General features: G+C 43.9%; 1 protein-coding gene across 6 annotated transcripts in view; it reads right to left on the reverse strand.

Annotated features, from left to right (window-relative positions):
* Positions 1-4862: 4862 nt before the first annotated feature.
* Eya1 (EYA transcriptional coactivator and phosphatase 1) overlaps positions 4863-22388 on the reverse strand; it is a 141008-nt gene continuing 123482 nt past the window's right edge. For all 6 annotated transcript variants that reach the window (XM_057790683.1, XM_057790682.1, XM_057790679.1 and 3 more), the window contains 6 exons: positions 21142-21200; positions 20868-21028; positions 19864-19978; positions 19639-19760; positions 16406-16506; positions 4863-6819 (listed from right to left, as the gene is read on the reverse strand). In XM_057790683.1, coding sequence (XP_057646666.1) covers positions 6739-6819; positions 16406-16506; positions 19639-19760; positions 19864-19978; positions 20868-21028; positions 21142-21200 — 639 coding nt within the window. In that variant the 3' untranslated portion in view covers positions 4863-6738. The remainder of the gene's footprint in view (positions 6820-16405; positions 16507-19638; positions 19761-19863; positions 19979-20867; positions 21029-21141; positions 21201-22388) is intronic.

Below are 22388 nucleotides of genomic sequence, written 5' to 3' on the forward strand. Positions count from 1 at the left end.
TCCTTGCTGTAGGACAGCGAGCAAGCCATCGCCTCTCTAGACTTTATTTTCTCAGTACACTCACTACTGTGCTCTCAGGATTTCCAGCTCAAATTAAAGTTCTTTTGCAACTTTGACCATCTCCGTGAACTACAGTGCTGTCTCCATCACAGGTTGCCTTAGGATTATTCCTATTAGACACCGTGGACACAGTGAGAACAGTGGTTCTCAGCCAACCACTTTGGGGATCAAATAACTCTTTCAAAAGGGTCACCTGAGACCATCTGCATATCAGTTATTTATATTATGGTTCATAATGGTGGTAGAATTATAGTTATGAGGTAGTAATGAAAATAGTGATAAGTTGGGGGTCATCATAACATGGGGAACTATATTAGGAAGGCTGAGAACCACTGCCTTAGAGGAACTCCTTCAGACGGGAAGGGAAGTTGAGTTGGATCATTAGGGCAAGGCTGAGGACCAGGTATCAGGAAGGGGCTCCTAGGAAGAAAGAAGCACTGCATAGTCCCATCTAGTCCCATCTGGGAGTGTCTGTGGGGGTTTCTAGGCTGAGTTAACTGAAGTGGGAAGATCTACCCCAAGTATAGGCAGGACACAGATTCCACAGGACATGAAATTCCATTGCGTCCTTGACTGAATGGAAAAGAAGAAAGCAAGGGGAGCATCCATATGTCTCTTTCTCTGCTCACTGACTGTGAAAGCAATGTGACCAGCTACCTAGTGCTCCTGTCACCCTGACTTCCCTGCTGTGACTGCCTATGCCCTCAGACTGTAAACCAAAACCCTGTTTCCTTAGTGAACTGTTGTCTGGTGTTTTGTCTCAACAAGGAGAAAAGGAACTAATGCAGCCACTGAATTCACAACTCAGGCATCTGCAGTCTTGGTGCTTGGAGTCTTGCTGGGATAAAGACAGGGTGGGTAGGCCCTGCCTTGTCTACAGCACAGGAAGTCTGACCTAGGCGAACTGGGGGGAATCTGTCTTCAGGGTTATCGACCTAGCTATTGTCCTGAGCAGTAAGCTCCCAGATGCAACTATGCCATACTCATGAGCAGATCCCCACTGTTGTGTAACCACATTCAGAGGCCGGGGATGTCTTAGATCTCCAATGGGGAACTCGCCTGCTCTAACAGAGCATCCGTTTTTCTTCTGTTGTCAGTAAAACCCCCGGCAACTGTTCTTTCTCCTCCGCTCCCCTCTATTGCTTCTGACAGAGTTTGCCAGTTAGCTGAGGTCAGGATTTCCTTTTTACAAACAACCTGCTTTCAGTCAGCGGGGCCAGAGGTTTCCTAAATTACAAACCCTTTCATTTCTTCTGCCACAAGTCATCCTGGCAGTTTGGATAATCGCACGGAATGGAGGGGAGTGGAAATGCTCAGGGAGACACTGGGAGGGAGATGTGCTCCTGCTGATGCCCTGCTCTGCGAGCCCGAAAAAGACTCTGTGTGGACAGGCCAGTCTGCTGCAACTGAAGCTGCCGACCTGCGTCTGCAGGGAAATCCTCCCACCTCTGAGGTGGGCCAGCACAGTCTCTCATCTCCAGGTTCTGTTAAGCAAATGGCCTCTTTATAGCCATTTGCATTGAGAAACATCCATGTCATATGCAAAGTCCTGAAAAACAAATGTGAAATGTTGTTGGGAAGCATGTTTACCTTGTGTTCGTCAACGTTGATTGGAAGAAAAACTTCCAGTGTAAGAATGGCCTGGGATTGAGACACTAGGTTAAAAAAGGAATAAAAAAAAGGCATGGGCCTAAGCCAAAAGCTATCTCCATTTGACAACCACTCATAAAAGAAAATTAATCTTCTCCAATGGAGTCTTGTGGGCATATTAACCACACTTAATGGCGAACCCTTTTCCTAATAGTAGATGGCCAACACAAAATAACTCAATGGAATTTCTGTAGATTATTTTATATCATACTGCTTTTTTTTTTTTTTTAACTTACTGGTCTTTGGCTTGTATATTATGCATGGTTTCTGATTGGAAGGGCGCTTCTTTTTCTTGTATATTTTCTATTCATTCATTCTTTTTTTTTTTTTGCCTGCTTATTTTTTAAAAGAGAGAGAGAAAGCATGGAGTTGAGTAGTTGGGGACATGGGGAGGATCTGAGAGGAGTCGGGGGAGAGAGGAAATTGTGATCAGAATGTATTGTAGGAAAAAATATTTTCAAGTAAAAATAAAGCACATGTAGAAAACATTAGAAAGTGTGCTAACCAGGTCCAGGAGGTTACTACCTCAACCTAGTGGTTAGTGACAGACTGAGGTGACAAAGCCAACTTTAACTGGCCTTACAGGTCAGCTCAGGATATTGCCACGATCCAGCTGGAAGGGTCAAGGTCGTGACATTCCCTTATTTGACTGTGACCTTTCCATAAAGAGAAGGTAGGATGAGGCCCCTGAGTGCAAAGCATTTAACCCAAGTCTTAATATCTACATAGTGCAGAGGTCAAACTAGACAGCTCTGGGCCCTAGCTCCGTAAGCAGCCATCTGGAAAAGCATCACATCAGAAAGGCCAAGAGAGCCTCTCACTAGACCAAGTATTGTTTCTGTTCATTTTTCCTAGTCCTTCTCCCATGATAACACTGTGGTCTTACTTTTCTAAATAACACCGAGCCTACATTTCACCCCAGGCTCTTTGGTCTCCTGGCTACTAATCAGTCCCTTAAGATGGGGTTTTGCTCCCCTTTATCAGCTAGCTGTACCCCTTTCCCAGTTTATCCTTCCGGTCTAGCCTGCTGTCAGTATTGCCGCTATGCCAATTTTTGCTCAGGCCAACTCCATGCTTTGAGCCTGGGCTAACCTACTGCCGATCTCCATTGGCACTGCTTACAGAGACCTTTCTAGAAAGTTAGGGAGTTCTGTAACATCCACCAGCCAAAGGCTTGAGAGCAGGGGCCTGTGCTTCCCCTTGTTTCTAGGCCCAGAGCCAACAATGCAGAGTGTGTCTACAGGCCTATTACTGTATTGGAGAAGTTGATTCTTCATTTGGGCAGGAAAAACATGTATGTACAAGGAGCATATAATAGTGGCAACATTAGAAAATCTGCTAGGCAGTGGTCCAATGTTTTATACATATTAGCTTAGTTCTCCCTTATAATCTTTGCAACCACTCATTGATTCCAACCTTAGGCAGCCAAGAATACAGTCAAATGGCTGACTCTGCTCTGTTGGGATTGCAGGCAGTCTAGCCACAGAATCGAGCCTGTGAACCATTATCTTCACTACAGTGTAGATAATAACCCTCTTAACTTCACATGCACCCACATTCCACCGTGCCTCACTTTCCCTACATGGAACATCTTACTCAGTGTGATCATTGTTACTTCAACAAACTGACCCAGCTTTCAGATTTCTATCATCCCCGTCCTAATCAGAGTCTGGGGCCTATTAACCATATCCTCCTCACCTTCTCTTTCTCCACTGCCTTCAATACAGCCCTTTGTCTCTGTGGCCAGGGTGATCATTGCAAGAAGTCAGATCCAGTAACATCCCCAGGTCTTCTCCTTAGTGACTCCTCCTTCACTTAGAATAGTACCCATAGACTTTGTTTCCATAAGGAGCCTTTCTAAGTGGAGTGTATCTTACCCACCCACTCACTAATTCAGCCACAATCTATTTTTATGAACTTTACCACAAAGTCAGTTATTGGATCAAGGTCATCTTGCCCCATGGTGTCCAGGGCAGTGCCACACAAGAATAGTGAGTCTATGGGATAGAATATGAATTGCCCATAAAGGCAGAGTTATGTAGGGGAGACATTCAAAAGAAGGAGCCAACACTTCATGATATTCGGGGAAAAGAACTCTCCAAAGACAAAGGTCTGGCTGTGGTGCAGGTGGACTGAGGCTGGAATGCTAGAATGTTCTGAGCAAAGATGAAGCGGCATTCTTAGTCTATGTACTGACCAGAGGTTCAGACAGCTTCTTCATTATAGCAATGAGGGGTAATGCTGAGAGGCAAGAGCAAGCTGTATTTGGAGGCTCTGGAATACTAGAAATCTGAGCTTCAACTAACGGTCAGGGGGAGCTCTTAAAATGGCTGGGCTGGGGCTGCCATGTTAGAAGCGGCAGAGAATTTATCTTCTGAGTCTGCAACCCTCACTTTGCCTATTTTTCATACTTTCTTCACCTAAGACCTGATAATACCCTCACTTCCCACCTTTGCCTCTTCGAAGATTTTCCTTCAGTTTTCAGCGCTTTCATGTCAGACACCCAGTTATTCAGGTGACCTGGCATCGTGAGTGCCTCTGGAAAGTCCACATCACAGGGCTGATGAACAGGCCAGACAACTGTGTGTGCTTGGTTGTCATGCATTCGTGTATATGAATGTTGTGCTTCTCGGGCTGAATTCTCAAGAGAAAGTGAGTTGTACAGTTTTATAGCCTTCTGACAGTGATTAATCTGGCAAATCACAGAGATATATGTAGTGAGAGCTCTTTTTTTTTTTTTTTTTTTTTTTTTTTTTTTTTTTTTTATGAAACAGCCTCATATTACTCTCCCTTAGGTATTTAAGTGGGCAGATCTATCTCCGCAATCCAACGTAATTTATGCCTAATTCTCTTCTATCCTCGATAAATTTGAGTGAGGATCCAGTTGGTGTTGTCTAGGGAAATAAAGAACTTTTCTGCTCTCCAGTCCTTACGATGACCCAAGACCCAGCTGTTGCCTTCCAGTTCAGCTCCTGCACGACTGATAAAGCCATCACCGGGTTGTCCACGTGACTTCCTCTGGCTGCAGGGTTCTAATGCAAACAAGATTCTGCGCCTCCACATACTCCAAACCACAAAGACGATACTGACATCCAAGGAGCATACAGTACCACACAAATCAAGTTTATTAATTTAAACACAAAATTCATGAAGAAAAAAATCTGTACACAACTGTGGACACAACAAACCTTTTTTTTTTTTCTTTTTAACAGTAAGGCCAAGATCAAACCTGTCTTTTCAGTCTGCACCAAGCACAAAAACATCCAATGAAGAGGCGTAAAAAACTGTCCGTTCCTGTCTATGCCAGGTGAGGCAGGAAACAGATTCCATTCTTCACGTTAGCAATGTGGGGGAATTCACAATGACTAATTTTAGCAGCAACGTGGAATTTTAGAAAAGGAAAAGGCAGAGTGGTTTGTTTGCTACTCTGGGTCAAACCCAGTCCCCCCCCCCAATAAAATATTAGACAAACTTGATCCAAAAGGTAATTTCATGGCAACACAAAGCCCAAGATGAGAAGGACTCCTGCCCACACAAATTCATCATTTTGGAAGAATCTTTCTTTTGACATGACAAACACGGTCACTTGTCATCACCCCCGCCAGGCTGCAGACTCACGTCTTTCGTGTCATAAGTAGAGAGCAGTGTTGCAACATTAGTGTGTGTGTGTTGACAGCCAGACACCCCCACTGGGTACTGGGCCTTCTCTGCGCGAGGAGGGCAAGCTTGGATGGAAGGACTGGTGGGAAGTGCTGCTGATCCGGCCACGTGGCAATGTCCTCATTGACACAAACAAGAAACCCAGACACAATAATAATTCTGAGCACATGGAAACTCTGCTAGGCTCCAATTAATTTTATTAATAAAATATATCTATTATCTATATTCTTTTTGTGGGATGAAGCATTTGAATAATCATTCTTTTCCAAGTAGTTACATATAATACATTAGTGTGGAAATGAGAAAGCAAGGTGGGCCGGAAGACTTTTAAACCCTTTCTCAGTTATGAAACTGCTCTGTCATTTTTATCAAGGCCCTTCTATCCAACACTCAAAAAAAAAAAAAATAGAAAAATTGATGGGATAAAAGATTGGGAAAATAAAATCCTTGTTGACACTTGACATTCATGCTTTTGGTCTTAGATAACATTATCAAAAAGATCCATTATCTACAATATTTATACCCAATACTTTGCTAAGGCACTGCAGGAGTTTGTGCCCAAGCTTCCTAGAAGGCATTCAACCTCATAATAGCATTTCCCAAAACAGAATGCAAAAGAATCATCCATTATTACACATTTACACCAAAAATTCTTTCTGTACACGATTGTCTCAGTGATGTACATTTTACATGTTTAAATTAGACATAGTTTAAACTACTTTGCAATCTGCTAAAATTCAAAGAACTTGCTGCATTGTCAGGCAGAGGCCTTCCTTTCATTGATTATTTCTTATGCTATCACCCTTCAGCTATTCGATACTGAGAAGTCTGTCTTGGTGAACTCTATGTTATGTGAGTTATACCTCAGCAAATCTGTTTTTCAAAAGTCTTTTCATAAATAAGTAGTGATGTACAGATTGCCCTGGGTAGGAGACATCGAAAAGTAAACCTTTGAGAAAAATACCTCCACTGATGTCCAGGAGACACCCTTCAGTCTCTGCTGTGGAATCAAGTTTGCTGGGTTGGAGAAGCTGTTTACGTCACATTTGCTGAAAACCAAAGTGTCTGTAGGTCCTTTCTTCACAGGTTTGAACCATGTAGCTAACGTAGCCAAGACGCATCACACTGTGCTAGAATATTCTCATGGCTTGCTTCCACTGAATTCACAGTACCGGAGTCAACAGCTGTTCTGAGGAAATGCACATGGTCCTCCATTCACCTCGAGGGTAGCAGTCAAGACCACAGCAGCCATGCCTCCACACATGGAAATGGCTACATTCTGCGGTCCAACACTGACACAAGACTGAGGCCTGCTGGATTGTCTCTGGCCACAGGGCAGTCCCGCAGTGTCGAGTTGGCACGAGGTTGTTACAGGTACTCTAATTCCAAGGCATGATGCAGGGCCATGAGGTCCGAGTGACTGGAGACTCTCCAGAAGGGCATGGCATGCTGCAGAGGGCAGACATATGGTAAGGACAGAGAGCCTGACCAGCAAAGACCCTCCCATTTCCTGTAGAGAGATGCAGCTATGCTCACCCCCATCTCAGTACCGTAAATACTGCCAGTCAGCATAGTCACGTCACATATACTTAGGACACAAATCTGCGCCTCCACCCCAAGAACAATTGTGTGAATATAGTATCCATTTCTTGCTACTAGAACACCACTGTGACTCCAATGACAATTCCAAACTTTAAATAAAAGCCACTGAAAAGAAACTGGTGACTTTCCATATACGTCCTTGGTGGTTGTCAATGTTGAAAGTTGACAAAGCTTACACTTTATAGGTTGAGAAGTTTTCCTTACTTGGCAGTATTTCACATTTTTTTTTCGAAACAGAATCTTGCACACCAGTGAGGCAACTTTTCTTTTTCATGACAATTCCATGTGGGCCGAGTTGTCAATGAGCATCTCAAGTTGGTGTGAGTGTGTATATTTGCAGTTGTTTAAGCATTAAGACACAAATCAAGCTCAGACAGAACTGTCCGAGAACACCTGAACAAACCAGTTGTCCTGGAAACAGGGTGTCCCTCCTTCTGGGGAGACTGCAACAGACTTCTGCTTAGAAGCATTGGGCAAAGTACTTATGGAGCAGTACAATCTTTCTCCAAGAACAACGTTCTGTTTCCTTTGCAGGAAAACAGATTTCTCTCATACACATATATGATTTGTAATTATAGTTCTGAAGAGTTTGAGGAAATTTCACGAGAAGTGGAAAATCTGTCATGGAAGCTGGATTTTACAGATCAGTATGTAGTCTGATATAGCTCATAAAGCTGCTATACAATGGCACATACATTATTTAAATTAATAATGTTAATGTTGTTAATATGTTCAGATTACCTGCTAAAGTCTTTTATTGCATTCTCTAACTCTAACAGCATGCATTCCAGACTCAGCCCTCTGACAAGCACCCATAGAGCTTTGTTATGTGCCAATAAGAGAATAATCCAGAAACGAATGCCTAAAATCGCCACAGATATATAGGAAGACTACTCACTTGGCAGTATCAGATTGTAACCTGTACTACGGCTCATTTCTTTATGCAACAAAGATTCTCTTTTGTGTTTCTGGGCCCATGGTCTAGGAATAAAAGAGTCTGAGACATAGAAGGTACCGGCTCACCCTCTCAGACTGTGAAACATGGGAATTCATCAGTGTGCTAATATGAGTAAGGACACAATTACCTTTGCATAGGAAACTAGGGAGCGCCCCAAAAAAGTGACAGTTGAGCTGAGTGTGGGAGGTTAACATTTGGAAGGATGCTCAGATGGCCCTGTGGCTTGAGGCACAGATAAAGGAGAAGCCACTGATAGTGACTACATGTGTGAGAGAGATACAGCTGGTTGAAAAAGCCAGTTACTACACGGAAACTCTAAATCACTTCATTGATAATAAGGATTTATGCTCCATCGGTTGTTCTGGGAGGCTGTGGGTAAGGTGACTCAGTGGTGGTACCATTATTCTACTGTAGAAGGAAGAGAAGAGAGAGGTTTAAAGAACAGCAGTTAAGAACTGAAAGTAAGATTCCTACCAGCTCTGGGCTAAGTCTGAAGCCTGAACAGCACTCCCCTCCCTGTTCCTTGTGGCCTGTTCCTGAAGCTGCTCAAATGAACAGCACAGCGCAGGCACACATAATCCTGTCTCCCACGGTGTTGATAGCAGATACTGAAAAGTCGAGTGACTGACTCACAGCGGAGGGTGGCGAACTGATCGCCTGCCATACAGAAAGCTTTCCTCCTTTCCCTTATCAAAAAAAAATCCCTGCATACTGTAAAGCACTCTAGGAATACAGAACCATGTACATAATACAAATCACTTCTTTCCTGTCTCCTAAAATGGTCACTGTGAGCATATCTATACTTTGAGAGATGTATGCACAAAACCAGGCATATATATGGTTTCTGCTGTGCAGCATGCTTATTCTAGATACATATTTTAAAGAAAGCTATTCATCGTCTTAACCTGTAGTTTACTTAACTACCTTCACAGTAGCTATATTTATAAGACTTGTTTTTGTAGTTTGTTTCTTCATATCTTATATTTTTAGGTTTTATTTTAAATTTGGGGGTGGGTGGGTGTGTATGTGTGGGTGTGTGCATGTAAGTGCAGAGCTCGAGTTACAGGTAATTGTGAGCCATTCCACGTAGATTCTGGGAATCAAACTTGGGTCCTTGGCAAGTGTTCTTCACTCCTTGAACCATCTCTCCAGACTCTTCTTGGAGCTATTGTCAGTGACTCATTCCCCAAAGCTGCTGTTTGTCTCTGTTTACCTTATTAAGTCTAGGAACTTCAGGATGCTTGGAGCATGCTGAAGGCTCTTTATTTTATATTATTATTATTATTATTATTATTATTATTATTATTATTATTATTATATTATTTTGGTTTTTCAAAACAGGGTTTCTCTGTGGCTTTGGAGCCTGTCCTGGAACTAGCTCTTGTAGACCAGGCTGGTCTCGAACTCACAGAGATCCGTCTGCCTCTGCCTCCCGAGTGCTGGGATTAAAGGCTTGCGCCACCACCGCCCGGCTCTAATGGCTCTTTAGATGGCGGCCAGAAGCTTTAGACATCCACCTCTCAAACACATCAACTACCACAGAAGCTGGAGGGCTCTGGAAATGAGCATGTTTGCCTCAGATAGGTCCCCTTTACATACAGCCGCTATCAGCTCAAATCTGAACGCTACCAGTGTACTGTGGAGGAATGAACTGAGTGACAAGGACATTGAAAAGGGAACTGAAAAAAAAATCCAGTGACTCCCCTGACACATGGTTTAGGTACTTTGATTTGTAGGCTGCAAAAGCAGTTCTGGGAACTGTGTCTCATCCATACAGGTATATTGGATGCCAGTCTAGAGTATAGAGTATATAATTTGAAATCCAAACACAAATATCTAGAAAGAAGAAATTATTCCCAGAGCCCTGAGTTAGAATGTTTTCTAGCAATGAGAGACAAGGAACTTCTTTCTTCCCCTTTAGAGCATTAGTAAACAAAGGTAGGTCAAGCTGCACCCCGAAAACTACACCTGTGGAAGAAGATAGCTCAGCTCAGTGCAGGGGCGTTGCAGCTGCTCCCTGAATAAACCTGCCAGAGATTTAGATGAGAGCTGACAGACCCTAGAGACAGTGGCACTGAGACTGTCAGCTCCGGCCTCAGCACCATCTACTCATGGGAAGAATGGATAGTACCAGCTGCTGTGGGGAGCAGTTTCAGCATCACAGGACCAGAGGGACTCTGCGCAGTGTCCACAATCAAGTGGGTGCTTAATAGGAAACAGCCTTGCAGAGAAGGCCAGTGACTCTTGTTAATAGTGCATCAGACCAATATTACATGGGGTAATATTTCCCTGCCCAAGTACATACCAATGCCAAGATTTGACACTTGATACTACCGGGGAAACTGGGTGCTAAGAAGTGTGTGTGTGTGTGTGCATATTACTCTTGGCCACTAAAATAAATATTTCTTAAATAAAACCAGAAAGATAGGGTGCCAAAAGAGGAAAAGAGAAGCACATGGTTTTGAAGAAGCCTGAGCTCAAGTCTTCCTTAGCCAAATGAGGTTCATTTATGGCACCATCTTCCCCAAGCCTCAGTCATCAGTAAATGGAGTAGTTAGAGTGAAGGATGCGTTGTTCTTTCCAAGTTTATGGTTAAAATAAATGCCATGACCTGTGGTACCCCCTAGCTGAGCCAAGCACTAAAGCATGACACAAGAACATGCCCCATGGCTTAGGACTATTGAACCTGCTCATCACAACCAGAGGCTGGGTAAGAGTCAGAGTAAAATGATGAATGCAAAGAGAAGGAGGTTCAGAGGCAAGCTGGGCCTACCCAGAGCTGGAAGAACAAACAAAACTGGAGGGGCCCAGCCAATGGGTAGGAGTGGGACTCTTGCTTAGGTACAAAAGGGAGGAGATAAAGAGTGCAGGAAGCATCTCTGTAATTAGCCTGGAATGTCCTCAGGCTGGAATGCCCTGCCCATTACACAGACCAATAAGAAAGGAGGCCATCTCAGGGGATGCCTGAGAATATAGGTGAATGCGCTTAGATTTTTATCTTGTAAATGAATGGGAAGGGAGGCTGATAGTTGCTGGCTGCCTGAAAACACTAGGAAGCAGGGATTTAAAACGATTCAGGGTCGGGAGAAAGGGAGATTTGGAAGTGTGATTAGCTTGTCACAGAGAAAGCTGGGCTGTAGCTAGGGCACAGGACAGGAGATATGCTGAGAAATGGGGCAGTTGAGCCATCTGTGGCCATACGACTCCTGAATTTATTTCGTGAGGCCAGACACTGAGAGAGGCAGGCTGTGTGTAGTGGAAATGGAGATTGTCACCGTCCCCAACAAGGGGGAGCAGACACGGGCAACAAAGCCTAGAGGAACATTGGCTTGGGAGTCCACAGAACCAAAACAGGTCCCAAGAACACAATGACATATCATTTCTGCTCTTCTTGCCTATAGGCACAACTCTTCAAATTGCCTTCACTCTGAAAGTCTACATTTATCCCTTCTGGTTACACATGACATCCATCATATAAAAAAGCTATATGCACAATTGTTACCATGGAAACTGAAGTTTGCACAATTGTTAAAAATGCATTAATAAAAATCTCTTATAACTTAAGAGCATCTCCTCGCTGGTGCAAACACTGCGCTTTTGCGAATGTACTCACAGAATGTTCACTGAGTAACACTAAATGCTGGAACCCCCTAGACACTCTGTCCCAAAGGGCTGGTAAAATAACAAGAGCACAGTAGCACACTGGTGTGGCCACTTAAAGGATTAGTGAAGCAGTGCTGTGTTCTTGTGTTCTGGTACAGATAGCCGCTGGGACAGATTGCTCAGTGAGAGAGGAGAGGCGGAGAAAGTACGCAGAATCACCATCTGCCTTTCAGAAACGTAAGACCTATCTGGGCTGTGCACATGTGACTTCTAGGCAGCTCACAGAGAGAGGCGCAACTCTGTCTGCAGTTGTAAATAAAGAGACCTCCAGAGACTGATGAGTCTAACACTCGTGGTAAAACACGCTGCCTAGCACTGCCCACTCAGTACCTGCGTCTCTGCTTCCCTCTAGGCTGGTGGTTCTCAACCTCCCTAATGCTGCGACCTTTAATACAGTTCCTCATGCCGTGATGGCCCCAACCATCAAATTATTTCGTTGCTGCTTCAAAGCTGTAATTTTGCTGCTGTTTATTAACTGTAATGTAAATATCTGTGTTTCCAGATGGTCTTAGGCAACTCCTACACAAGGGTCCCCCGACCGGCAGAGGGTCCCCCAGACTGAGAACTGCTGCTGCAGGCAGAAAGAGCCAAGACCTAGCATGTAGTATGTGATAAGTCAGTATGAACAACTTTGCAGTGATAAACTAATCTCTACTTAGTGTTCAATCTGTGTCCCCCTTAAATAAAAAGCAAAGAATTCGACTGTATTACAAATGCTTTTTTTTTTTTTTTGGTTTTTCGAGACAGGGTTTCTCTGTGATTTTGGAGCCTGTCCTGGAACTAGCTCTTGTAGACCAGGCTGGCCTCGAACTCACAGAGATCCGCCTGCTTCTGCCTCCCGAGTGCTGGGATTAAAGGCGTGCGCCACCACGCCACCACCGCCCGGCTCTTTTTTTTTTTTCTTTTTCCCCAACAAACGTGGTTTTCTCTGGAGTTTAAAATGAGGCACTAATGGCCAGGTACTCAGCTTAATTTTTGGATCTCTGCGCACGCTTAAAAGGGACAACTTCTAAATGAGATCTTAATGGGGACACAGAATAATGGGTGCAAGCCATTTTTAACCACTACTCACCAAAGATTTAGTCTCAAAAAAAAAAAAACCAACTAATCTAGCAATGAAAACTAGATATCACTCCTTAATCATTCTGATTTTTTAAAGTTATACCCATGCTTAATTGTTTCTCTCAAATCATGTCGTATCCTCATTTCTCAGGAAGTACATACAAATTATGGGGTTAGATTGAATTACCTAGGAAAGCCCGCCTGCACTGGCAAAGAGAATCTAAATGCTGGGAGGGTCAGCAACAGGCACTTGGAGAGTTGCTGGCTGGTTTCTGGCTTTAAAAAGCTCCCTCCCTCCAGCTGCAGAATAGAATTTGAGCGGATAGAAGACATCTCTACGGGGAGGAAGGGGGAATGCATGTTTAAAAGAACACGGAAAACTGAGAAGCCAGCTAAGCAGTTAAAATTTGGTTTGGAAGAATGGCAAAATGTTATGATTTTGAACGTTGACTTCAAATCATAGTTTGGTCAATACCTAGCTATCTGATTTAGCCACGCTTTTGTTTTTTTCTTGGTTTGGTTGTGGTTCTTCCAGATAGGCTCTTACTCTGGTGCAGGCTGGCCTTGAGTGCCCATTTTCCTGCCTCAGTTCCCAGTGAGTACTGGGGGTACAGGCATGTGTCAACAGGCTCAGCTGAGTCTGTTTTCTGTCAAATGGGTCAAGGAGGACACTTGTTTGTAGCATCATTGGGAAGCTATTATGAGATACTGGAGGGGAGTGCCTGAAAATGGGAGGGGGGCCTTGGACGGCGTTTTAGATCTGGTGGCCCATGTTTGCTATTGAAAGTGTAGGTAGCCATTTTCATTCATGTTGCTCCTTTGACCTTGTCTATGTGTCCAAGTGACACTGTGGCTTTCTACTCTTCTTTTCCCTCTCTAAGTTAATTAATAGATAGTCTCCATTTCTGGGCACAACTCAGCTCTAAAGATACTCGATATATGTCACTAATTCGCAGATGCCTGTCTCTTCCTTCATATAGGAAGAATCAGTACTTAAAAATTAGTTTCTTTTAAAGGCTAGCTCAAACACTGTCTTGAAAAGGCTGTCTAGTCTGTTATGCTGAGGGATTGAGCTGACGGTTTCCAAGGTTTTGCAAAGCAAAGGAATCTGACCTTCAGAAAGCTGACATTTTTATACACACACAGGCAGGTTGCAGGGTCCAAGGATCTCTGCTCTCCCTACCCTGCCACATACATCCACTCACTCTCAAAAATCAAAGCTAAGACCATTCATAAATAAAAGGTCAAAGAGAATGTTCATTGCCGATTTCTTTCTTGTGTAAAAAGATAACACGTCTGAAGATAAATAGTGGAGATTATTGCATCTACCCTTCGAAGACAGAAACTGTTATCTTATTGAACTTTTGAATCATGGCATCAGGACCAGGAGTTTTTGCCTTCCATGCTGTGCTCTCCAAGGCTACCCATCTCAGAAAGAGCTTGGAAAGACCTAGGAAGAGACATGCCCACAGTGGGATTTTACCTGACTTTGCATCTTAGGTGAACACATTTACATCCCTCCTTCTGTGAAACTCAAACCAGAAAGCCACATTCTCGTAGCTTTCTCTTGAAATTAAAACTTAGAAGGCCCAGCTTAGAGGGCAGTTGGAGAGCTGGCTCAGGGCCACAGCAGACTGAACTAATTGCTCAGGAGGGCCATGTTGTTCAGAGGGGCAGCTCTTCTCCCGGGCCCTTCTGACCACTAAGAGGTTCTGTGTACGGATGCCCTGGGAATTCCAGAAGCTTTCCAAGGAAGGCAACCTGAATTTGGATTCACATCAACCATTCTTCTTCAGTTCCCAGGACTGAGTTTGGGGAATTCGAATTTAGTCAAGGCTGACAAATGTATCCAGCAATAGTCGTGGCTCGTATCTAGCATTAGCAGGCCAAGGGTGTGCAGGGTTCAGTCAATGCCAGGCACATGAGGGGCATCTTCTGTCATGGACAGACATTGGGTTAGTGCCTGTGCTCTTACTGGAATTCAGAGACACTAGAGCTGAAGGAAGCCATCTTCAGGAGAGGCTACTACATGCTACACCTGAAAGTCAGTTCTATGTCTGAGACCTGAAACTTTGTGTGACATTTCTAACTGGAAAAAAGGCAAAAGAACCGAACATGCTGTGTCCATCATGGAGGTGAAAACAGATTTCTACAAAGGAGTTTGTGAGGAACAGAGGGGCTTTAATTTGCATGGGAGGATGCCCTTGAAGAAACATGGAGTATAACTTGTACCCAGATTTAGAGATATATAAGGAAGCTGGAGTTAGATCTCCACCCCCAAGATCACAATCAGTTATCATAACAGACATCCATAATTCTTTACGTAATCCTAACTGCTGTTTGTTGTCTTCATGGGAGTCACATGTCTTAGTGAAGCTAACTGGTTAGAGAGGACAAGGAGCAAGGTGCTGTGATGATCCCCACTGAGGAGACAGAGTAAAATAAAACTGAAGACTTAAGAAACTGGTTCAAAGTCACAGACTAGATAGACAGCAAAACCACACATCAAATGTAGCCTGGATAGGCATACAAGCTATTTCCATTACATTGTCTCCAGTTCTAGTGAAAGTGACCACTACTACAAAGAGAATCCTAAAAATGCAAGATGAGTTTTGAGAAATAAGCCAGATAATGACAGAGGACTTGGGAGAAACTATTCTGGAGGAATGCACTGGGCATGGGAAAGGAGAGGCGTTAATGGATTGAGTATGTCTTCCAGAGTTCACATGGTAGAAATAATCCTCAGTTTTCTATGGTGATATTAATGGAAGGTGGAAACTGTTGGCAGTGGTTAGGATCAGGAAAATTGAGTTTATGATGGGAGCGGGCACTATATGTAAAAAGAAGCAATGTGGCATTAGTGACTTCCTACAAGAATGATGAAAGACCTTGCCCTGTGTCCAGAGGAATACCCTCTGCTATTATGATGTAACAGGAGGGTTCTCACCAGAGGCTGATGGCATGCTCTTCAATGTTTGAGCCTCCAGAACTGAGCTGAACAATCTGTCCTTTATAAAATGTCCAATCTAGCATTTTGCCATAGTAACAGGAAATGGACTAAGGCAGCAGGTCACCAGTTGAATGTGACTGCAGTGTTGGGTGGAGGAGGGAGAAAGATCAGGGAGAAAAGTTGTGAGGAGATTGTGAGGACCCTGTGTGCCGCATAGGGAATGGGCTCCTCTCCTTTAAGACGCGCAACGAGATGCCAAAGGAGATAATTCTGCAAAGGGGATGCTAAAATTACAGATGCAGAAATTGAGACACCAGCAATGGGACACAGGGCTTGTCTTCAAGAGACATTTACAGTCATGGCCACCCTCCCCTTTCCAGGCAAGGCAGGTGCTATCCTTAGGATCAAGGGAAGACGCAAGGCTTCTATGGCAGCAAAGTCACGCCATCTTTGCTTGCCAGCTTGGACTACTAGCAAATGTCTTTCCATTTGAAAGGGTCTGCGTCTGCATCAGGACTGGGTAACAAGAAGTGAGTCATCTGCCAAAGTCTTTTCTGTATGCAAGGTATAAGGACAGTATGGGTACCACTTGTGTTCTGGAGAATGACTGCAAGGCTAGGCTTGCCTTTCTGACCCACCACCACTTGATCTGCTTACTCGTGTCAGTAGGGTTCTACCTTGGCCGTCTCCATGTCTACAGTTCTCCACAGTTCATAGTCTGTGGTAGAAGAATGTCCATGTGTAAAATGAGCCGGTTCTGAGGACGGCAGCTGCAAAGGGCACCCCCTAGGGAGGCTTACCTTTTTCGCCCCTTGTTCTTCCTCCACGCCATCTCCGATGACGACATACACCACTTTCCTTCCAAACCTTTGGATTATCCTCTCAAAACAGCTCTCCTTTCCTAGCGGGCAAGAGAAAATTACAGATGTGTAACAGCTGGGTAACCCAGTTTGATGACGTTGGGAAGCGTTGAACATTTTGTTCATGTTTCTGATTCGACTCCATCCCACCCAGGCAAACGAGTCTCACTACGTGAGTGATAGGAAGACAGCACAGGGTGGTAAGGGTTGGGAATTCATTGGCAGTATGTAATCTGTCTCTTGAAAACTTGGCCTAGGACACATGAGGCCAAGACAGCTATCAATGTGGCCTAACACAAAATCACACAAGATGTTGAACATCCCTAGCTGAAATATTCTTTTCTAAAGAACTTAAGACATAAACATAACAGTGTGTGTGTGTGTGTGTATGTATGTACACTCATGCTGTGTTGTAGTGATACATTCTTTCTCCAGAAGCTGAGACTTAAAAGGCATGCGATCTTAGCAGCCTATTTTACCTTGAATTAAAAACTTGTTATATCAAGCTGAACAAGATCAGGGAGACTGATAAAAACAATAACCCAACTTGGGTTTGGTATGCAAAGGGAATCAAACATTAGCATAGGCTTCTTCCTCCACTTGCAGGTTGAGAGAAAGACAAGCAAGGCCTAATGTCTTTGCTTAAAGATGTCTCATGAATGTCCTCTTAAAATGAATGTCAGGAATCATGGGTGTGGGTACTACATAAGACTGTGGCCACCTCGCCTGGCCATCTCCTGCTCAACCAAGCACTTTCCTAGAGGCATAGCAGGATACAGGTAAGAGAACAGCGTTATCTGTCTACTATCTTTCCCATGTCAGGACTTCCTCTGGGCTTGGTTGGCGGCTCTTCTGTCAGCACATCTCCACAGCTAATGCCAGCATTGTTTCTTCTCAGAAGAGATCGGTGTTCCAGGTCTCAGCTGCCAATAAGGTCATTTTAATGGACAATGGGACAGTTTATAGTTCTCCAGCGTGAATGGCCGAGCAGGGCCTGCACCTCTTTCAAATGAGGATCAGATATACACATGAACAAATTGCTTGTTTGCTTAAACAAATGTCTGCTTTATATTTGTATTTTGCACTAAGATCTCTCGTTTGCATCTGACAGAATGTAATACAGCCAGCCTTAGTCAAAGGGGCCTTTCAATGCTTTAGCTGTCCACTAAATTGTGAAATTTTAAATTACTTTAAAACAAACAGACAAACAGCTTTTTTTTAAAACTCTGGATGAGAAAATACTTTGATCATTTGCAAAGCTATATTATTTTTGATTTGTATAGAAAAAAGATTAACTAATTTTTATATAAAGGCGAACAGTTTTTTTTTCTTTGATCTTTTTTATTTCTTATAGTGTTAGGGAATCAGACCCAGGGCCTTTCTCACATATTAGGCTAATTTCCCCTGAGCTAGTTCCCCCCAACCCCCCAAAAATCCCTTAAAGATTATTTAACAGTGAAGTTTTGGTGGGAAAAAGAAACAAAAAAAGTCATTCCTGTGTACCGTCACCTACAGGTTTTATTGCAAACTTTGGGTTATATAGAGTTTTCTTTCTTAACATGAAATATTAAAAAGATGAAGTTGGCACCTTCTCTGCAATGACCTCCACATTGGCTTAATTTGATGACACAATAAGCAATAATCACAGGGTTTTCAATCTCTACTTTGATAATTTTTACTTCAAAGATGTCTTGTGAAGCATGAGTAGTTACTTCTTAGACTTCAGATAGGCAGATTTCAAAGGTGGTGGGTTTGTCTGCCTAGGCTCTTCGCACACAGTGCTGTCAGGATAAACCATGTTTTACTGGTTAATCACTGCAATGCTGACCCTGCTGTTTAGGCCCAAGGAACTCCGCATTAGCTTCTTTCAATACACATGCAGGCCTTTAGCCTTTTCATCCAAAACTCTCTCTGAGTTTGCTAAGCTCTGGAGCAATTGTGATGCCGGAGAGAGTCCCAGCCCCTAGGAGCATTATAATCTGTTGGGAAATTCACACTGTAAACAAATAAGAAGTTCTTTAGTGACATTTAGTAAATGCTGCCAAGGAGACAGACAGGGTTCTGAAGGCATGGGAAGATGGCCGTTAGATCTGAGGGAATCTACTGTTGCCCTTTGTCTTCAGACAGAGTTAGCAGCCGGAAACAGCACCTGGGAGGACAATATCCATCCTCTTGCTGTCTCACAGGAATATGTGGGGCATGAATGTCTGTGGACGGCAGATCCCCAGCTTCAGTGGGTTCACGAGTATCGCACAATGGCCACTCAGAGACAACCATGAGGCCCTTGCCATGGAACTTCTCCGTTCCCTTGATCTCATTAGCATACCTTCTCAAGAAACACTCTTTACCCAGCAAATGCCACTTTGTCCCTTAGCTTAGGCTCACACTGACCTCGGATCCCTCCTGGGCTGGGAGCAACAGTTTCTTCAGCCCTGCAGGCAGAATAGGTCCTTGAGGGGAGGACTTCGAGTCAGTGCCACCTGAGGATTGGCTCTTTGCCATTTACCCTAACAACTTAAGCCTGGGTGCTTATGTTTCCTCATTTGTAAAATGTAAAGATGAATATGCAAAACGCCTGGTATAGGTCTCTACGCCTGCTGGAGGTTCATTTGAATATTTCTTTGTTATAGATCATAGCTAGTTATTTGCTCCCCTTGAGAACAAGGCAGAACTTCTTACCCCTTTTCTTCTTAGTTTAATCCTAACTACATTTCTTATCAGACTTTTGCTCCCCTCCCAACTCTGTATTCTTGTGGGAACCTTCTGTTTTCTATCTACTCAGAATTAAAAGGAGAGGTCAATTTTTATAGATAGTGAGCTAAAATTAACAAAAACCATTGCCAGTAAAATAGAGAAAACGATCCTTTACTGTTCATTTCCACTTTGTATGGGCTTGTATTACTTTTGTTTCAACTTACAAAATGTTTGTGTTATCCGAAAGTTACCTAAAAGAATAAATACAATAGCCCAGAATTTATGTTAAATCATTTGTTCCTTCAATGCCCAGTCTTCACCTCCTCCAGTAAAGTAACATTTATCACTTAGTTACATGGGTTATATTTGACATTTCTCATTCTTTGGATATAGCAAGAATTCTGAAAACGTCTCATTGCCGCCTTCACATTCACACTGGCCGCAAGGAAAAGGATGAGTTCAAAACATGAAGCGCTCACCTATTTTAGTTGCGCTGTAGATGTTTTCTATGGGAAACACAATTCCTAATCCGTACAGCAGGACTTTTGCCAGTGCCGGGATGAGCTGGGTGGTTGTCACTAAGATGTTTACACAGTTCGTCCTATGAGAACAGATATGGAAGGAAGACTGTTGACAAATAAGTCTCCAAGACAAGCAAGCCCGAGCAACGCCCACTTGCCAGCCCATGCCCACGGGCGCCTCACCGGGAGTGGATGAGCGAGAGGGCCTTCAGGGCCAGGGTCAGCCAGGAGTCTGTGAGTGCTTCAATCTCAGCCCTCAGCTGAAGCCACGCTTCCCTCTTAGCTGGGCCAAGCAGACCTGAGGGGTGGAAGGCTCGTGAGACCCACATGCTCACCCACGTGTCCGGGCAGATCCATAGAGAAGAAACATTTTACAGAGACGATCACTATCGTTAGTTGAACATTTTCAGATACGATTCAGTTGCAAACGTGTGCTTAGTTTGCAGGGACCCTCTGTCCTGACATTCCCAGCACCCCTTCTTCTGATGGACCATCTCCTGCCACGGACTATGGGTAGAGCTGACTCCCCTTTTGGCTCTAGGGTGCGTGAGTGTCCTTGGTCAGGTCAGGAACAGTTGAGGGAATGACTGGTGAATCAGAAGCCCTGCGAATACTAGGCATCATTTTGTCACCTCCTGGGGAGTGAGTGGCTGACCTAGGACGGGCTCCTAGCTGGAGGAAGGCACCATGTTCTTTGAGTCATACACCTCGCGTTGTATTTGCTAAGTATTTTTCCTTAAACAACCAACCTCTCCACCCACGCAGATAATCCCAATCAGACCGAGTTAAAAGGCCCCCAGCTAAACAGTATTTATTATCTATTATTTCCTTTACGCTCAAGCCACTTGGACTACTGTGAACCATACTGTAAGGACTCAGGCTAACACACATAGTTCAGAGGGAGGAGTGTAAGTTAGAACCCATCTTGTATCATGGACAAGGCTTTCTTGGAGGGGTCAAAGAGCTTCCCAAATGTCACCGCTGGTCAGAGTGTGGCACTAGGTAGCCAGGACAGTTGGCCCTAGTTTTATAATGGTCACAAAATTGTAGTAGAAATTCGTAAGTTAGATGAAACCATCCTTATTCTATTATACCCAACAGTGTGAGCCCCAGAGGGAGCGGCCCTTGGCAGGGTTTTATCTAGACTGTCTGACACCAGCCCACTGAGGGATCTCTCAGCCACGCACCTCCCACGTTGTTTTTGTAGGTGTTGTAGATCTCTTTTACTCGTCTATAGCGGAAGGCCAGCTTTCGCATCCAGTCCACGCCGCCTCGGACACCAGTTGCTAGGCACAGATTAGCGCTGGTGGCTGCAGCAGGGAAGCCATCTGTCCCGAAGTTGTATGTGCTGCGTAAATGGAAGAAAAGCCCGGAGTTAATCAAACAGAGAATGCATCTTAATTAGCTGAGCAGTCAGACTCTTAACAGAGGAGTGGTCAGTCTGTGTACCAAGGCGCTCACCTCAGGTCCTGGCCATTGTCATCCGATGACACATCATCTATATGAACTTGGTCACATTCCTAAAATGCAATTCAGATGGGCATGTGTTAAATTTGAAGAAGCACCTTTCTAAACACAAACACGCAAAACAGTTATTTTTTTTAAAAAAAAAAACCTTAATTGGCATGCTTTTCCACTGTGCCCATCAGTAGGTGGCAGCCTTGTTAAATTGACATTTTTACCTATTTGGGGCCGTTTTCTGTAAGAAACAAGCAATGTCATCAAGGACTACCGTTACTCAGCTTTAGAAAACACATTGTTGTGTTTAGAAAGGAAAGTGATTGAGAACAATTGGCATGTGTGTTCCAGAAACCTCAGGTACCTACACGCACCATACTGCCCAAAGCTTGATTCGCAGAGTGCCTTGCGTAACTGAAACCAGACATTCTGGTAAATGCAACATGCTAGAAAAATTAAACCTGATGCTAGCTGCCAATGAAATTATGACCTCTGATTGCTGCTGAGCCACACACCAACACAGCCTGGGGCTAGTGCGCTGAGGAGCCTAGACAAAAAAATCTGTTACTGGTTTACTATTTAGTTGAGAGATGTGAGTTTTATTCCTCTCTCTCTCTCTCTCTCTCTCTCTCTCTCTCTCTCTCTCTCCCTCTCTCCCTCTCTCCCTCTCTTTCTCTCCCTCTCTCCCTCTCTCTCTCTCTCTCTCTCTCTCTCTCTCTCTGTGTGTGTGTGTGTGTGTACATTCGCACCCACATGCTCAGGATTTAAAAAGCGTGGAAGACTTCAAAACTAAATAAAAATAATCAAGTCCGATGGTATGTTTTCCCAAACATTTGTCTTCTATTTTCACTGTTTTGCTAGATTACATATTCGCGGCACATACACAAGTGCTGGATTTATTAGCTTTTACAGAATAATGCTATTGTGAGCAGACGTGGCAATGCACTGCTTAGAACATCCAGTCACAGTGATGGGCCGGAGCTCAGCTAAATAGGTCCCCAGTTTCTGCACCTGTTCACATAGAAACAACGAGTGAGCATCCTCCTCCTCTATACACAGTCCCTGTGGTGACTGTGGGAAGAAGTGGCTCTCTGTCACCATGAGCGATTTAGAAATAGAGAAGGTGTCTAGTACAGAAACAAGTAATCCCCACGCTTGGCTTGCTTTATACGTTGGTCACATCCTGGTCTCCATATAACCCACTGGACCTTAGGATATTGATTCCCATTAGAGTTTTAGTTTAAAAATGT

This window comes from Chionomys nivalis, chromosome 16 (assembly GCF_950005125.1).
Source record: "Chionomys nivalis chromosome 16, mChiNiv1.1, whole genome shotgun sequence".
Lineage (NCBI taxonomy): Eukaryota > Metazoa > Chordata > Mammalia > Rodentia > Cricetidae > Chionomys > Chionomys nivalis.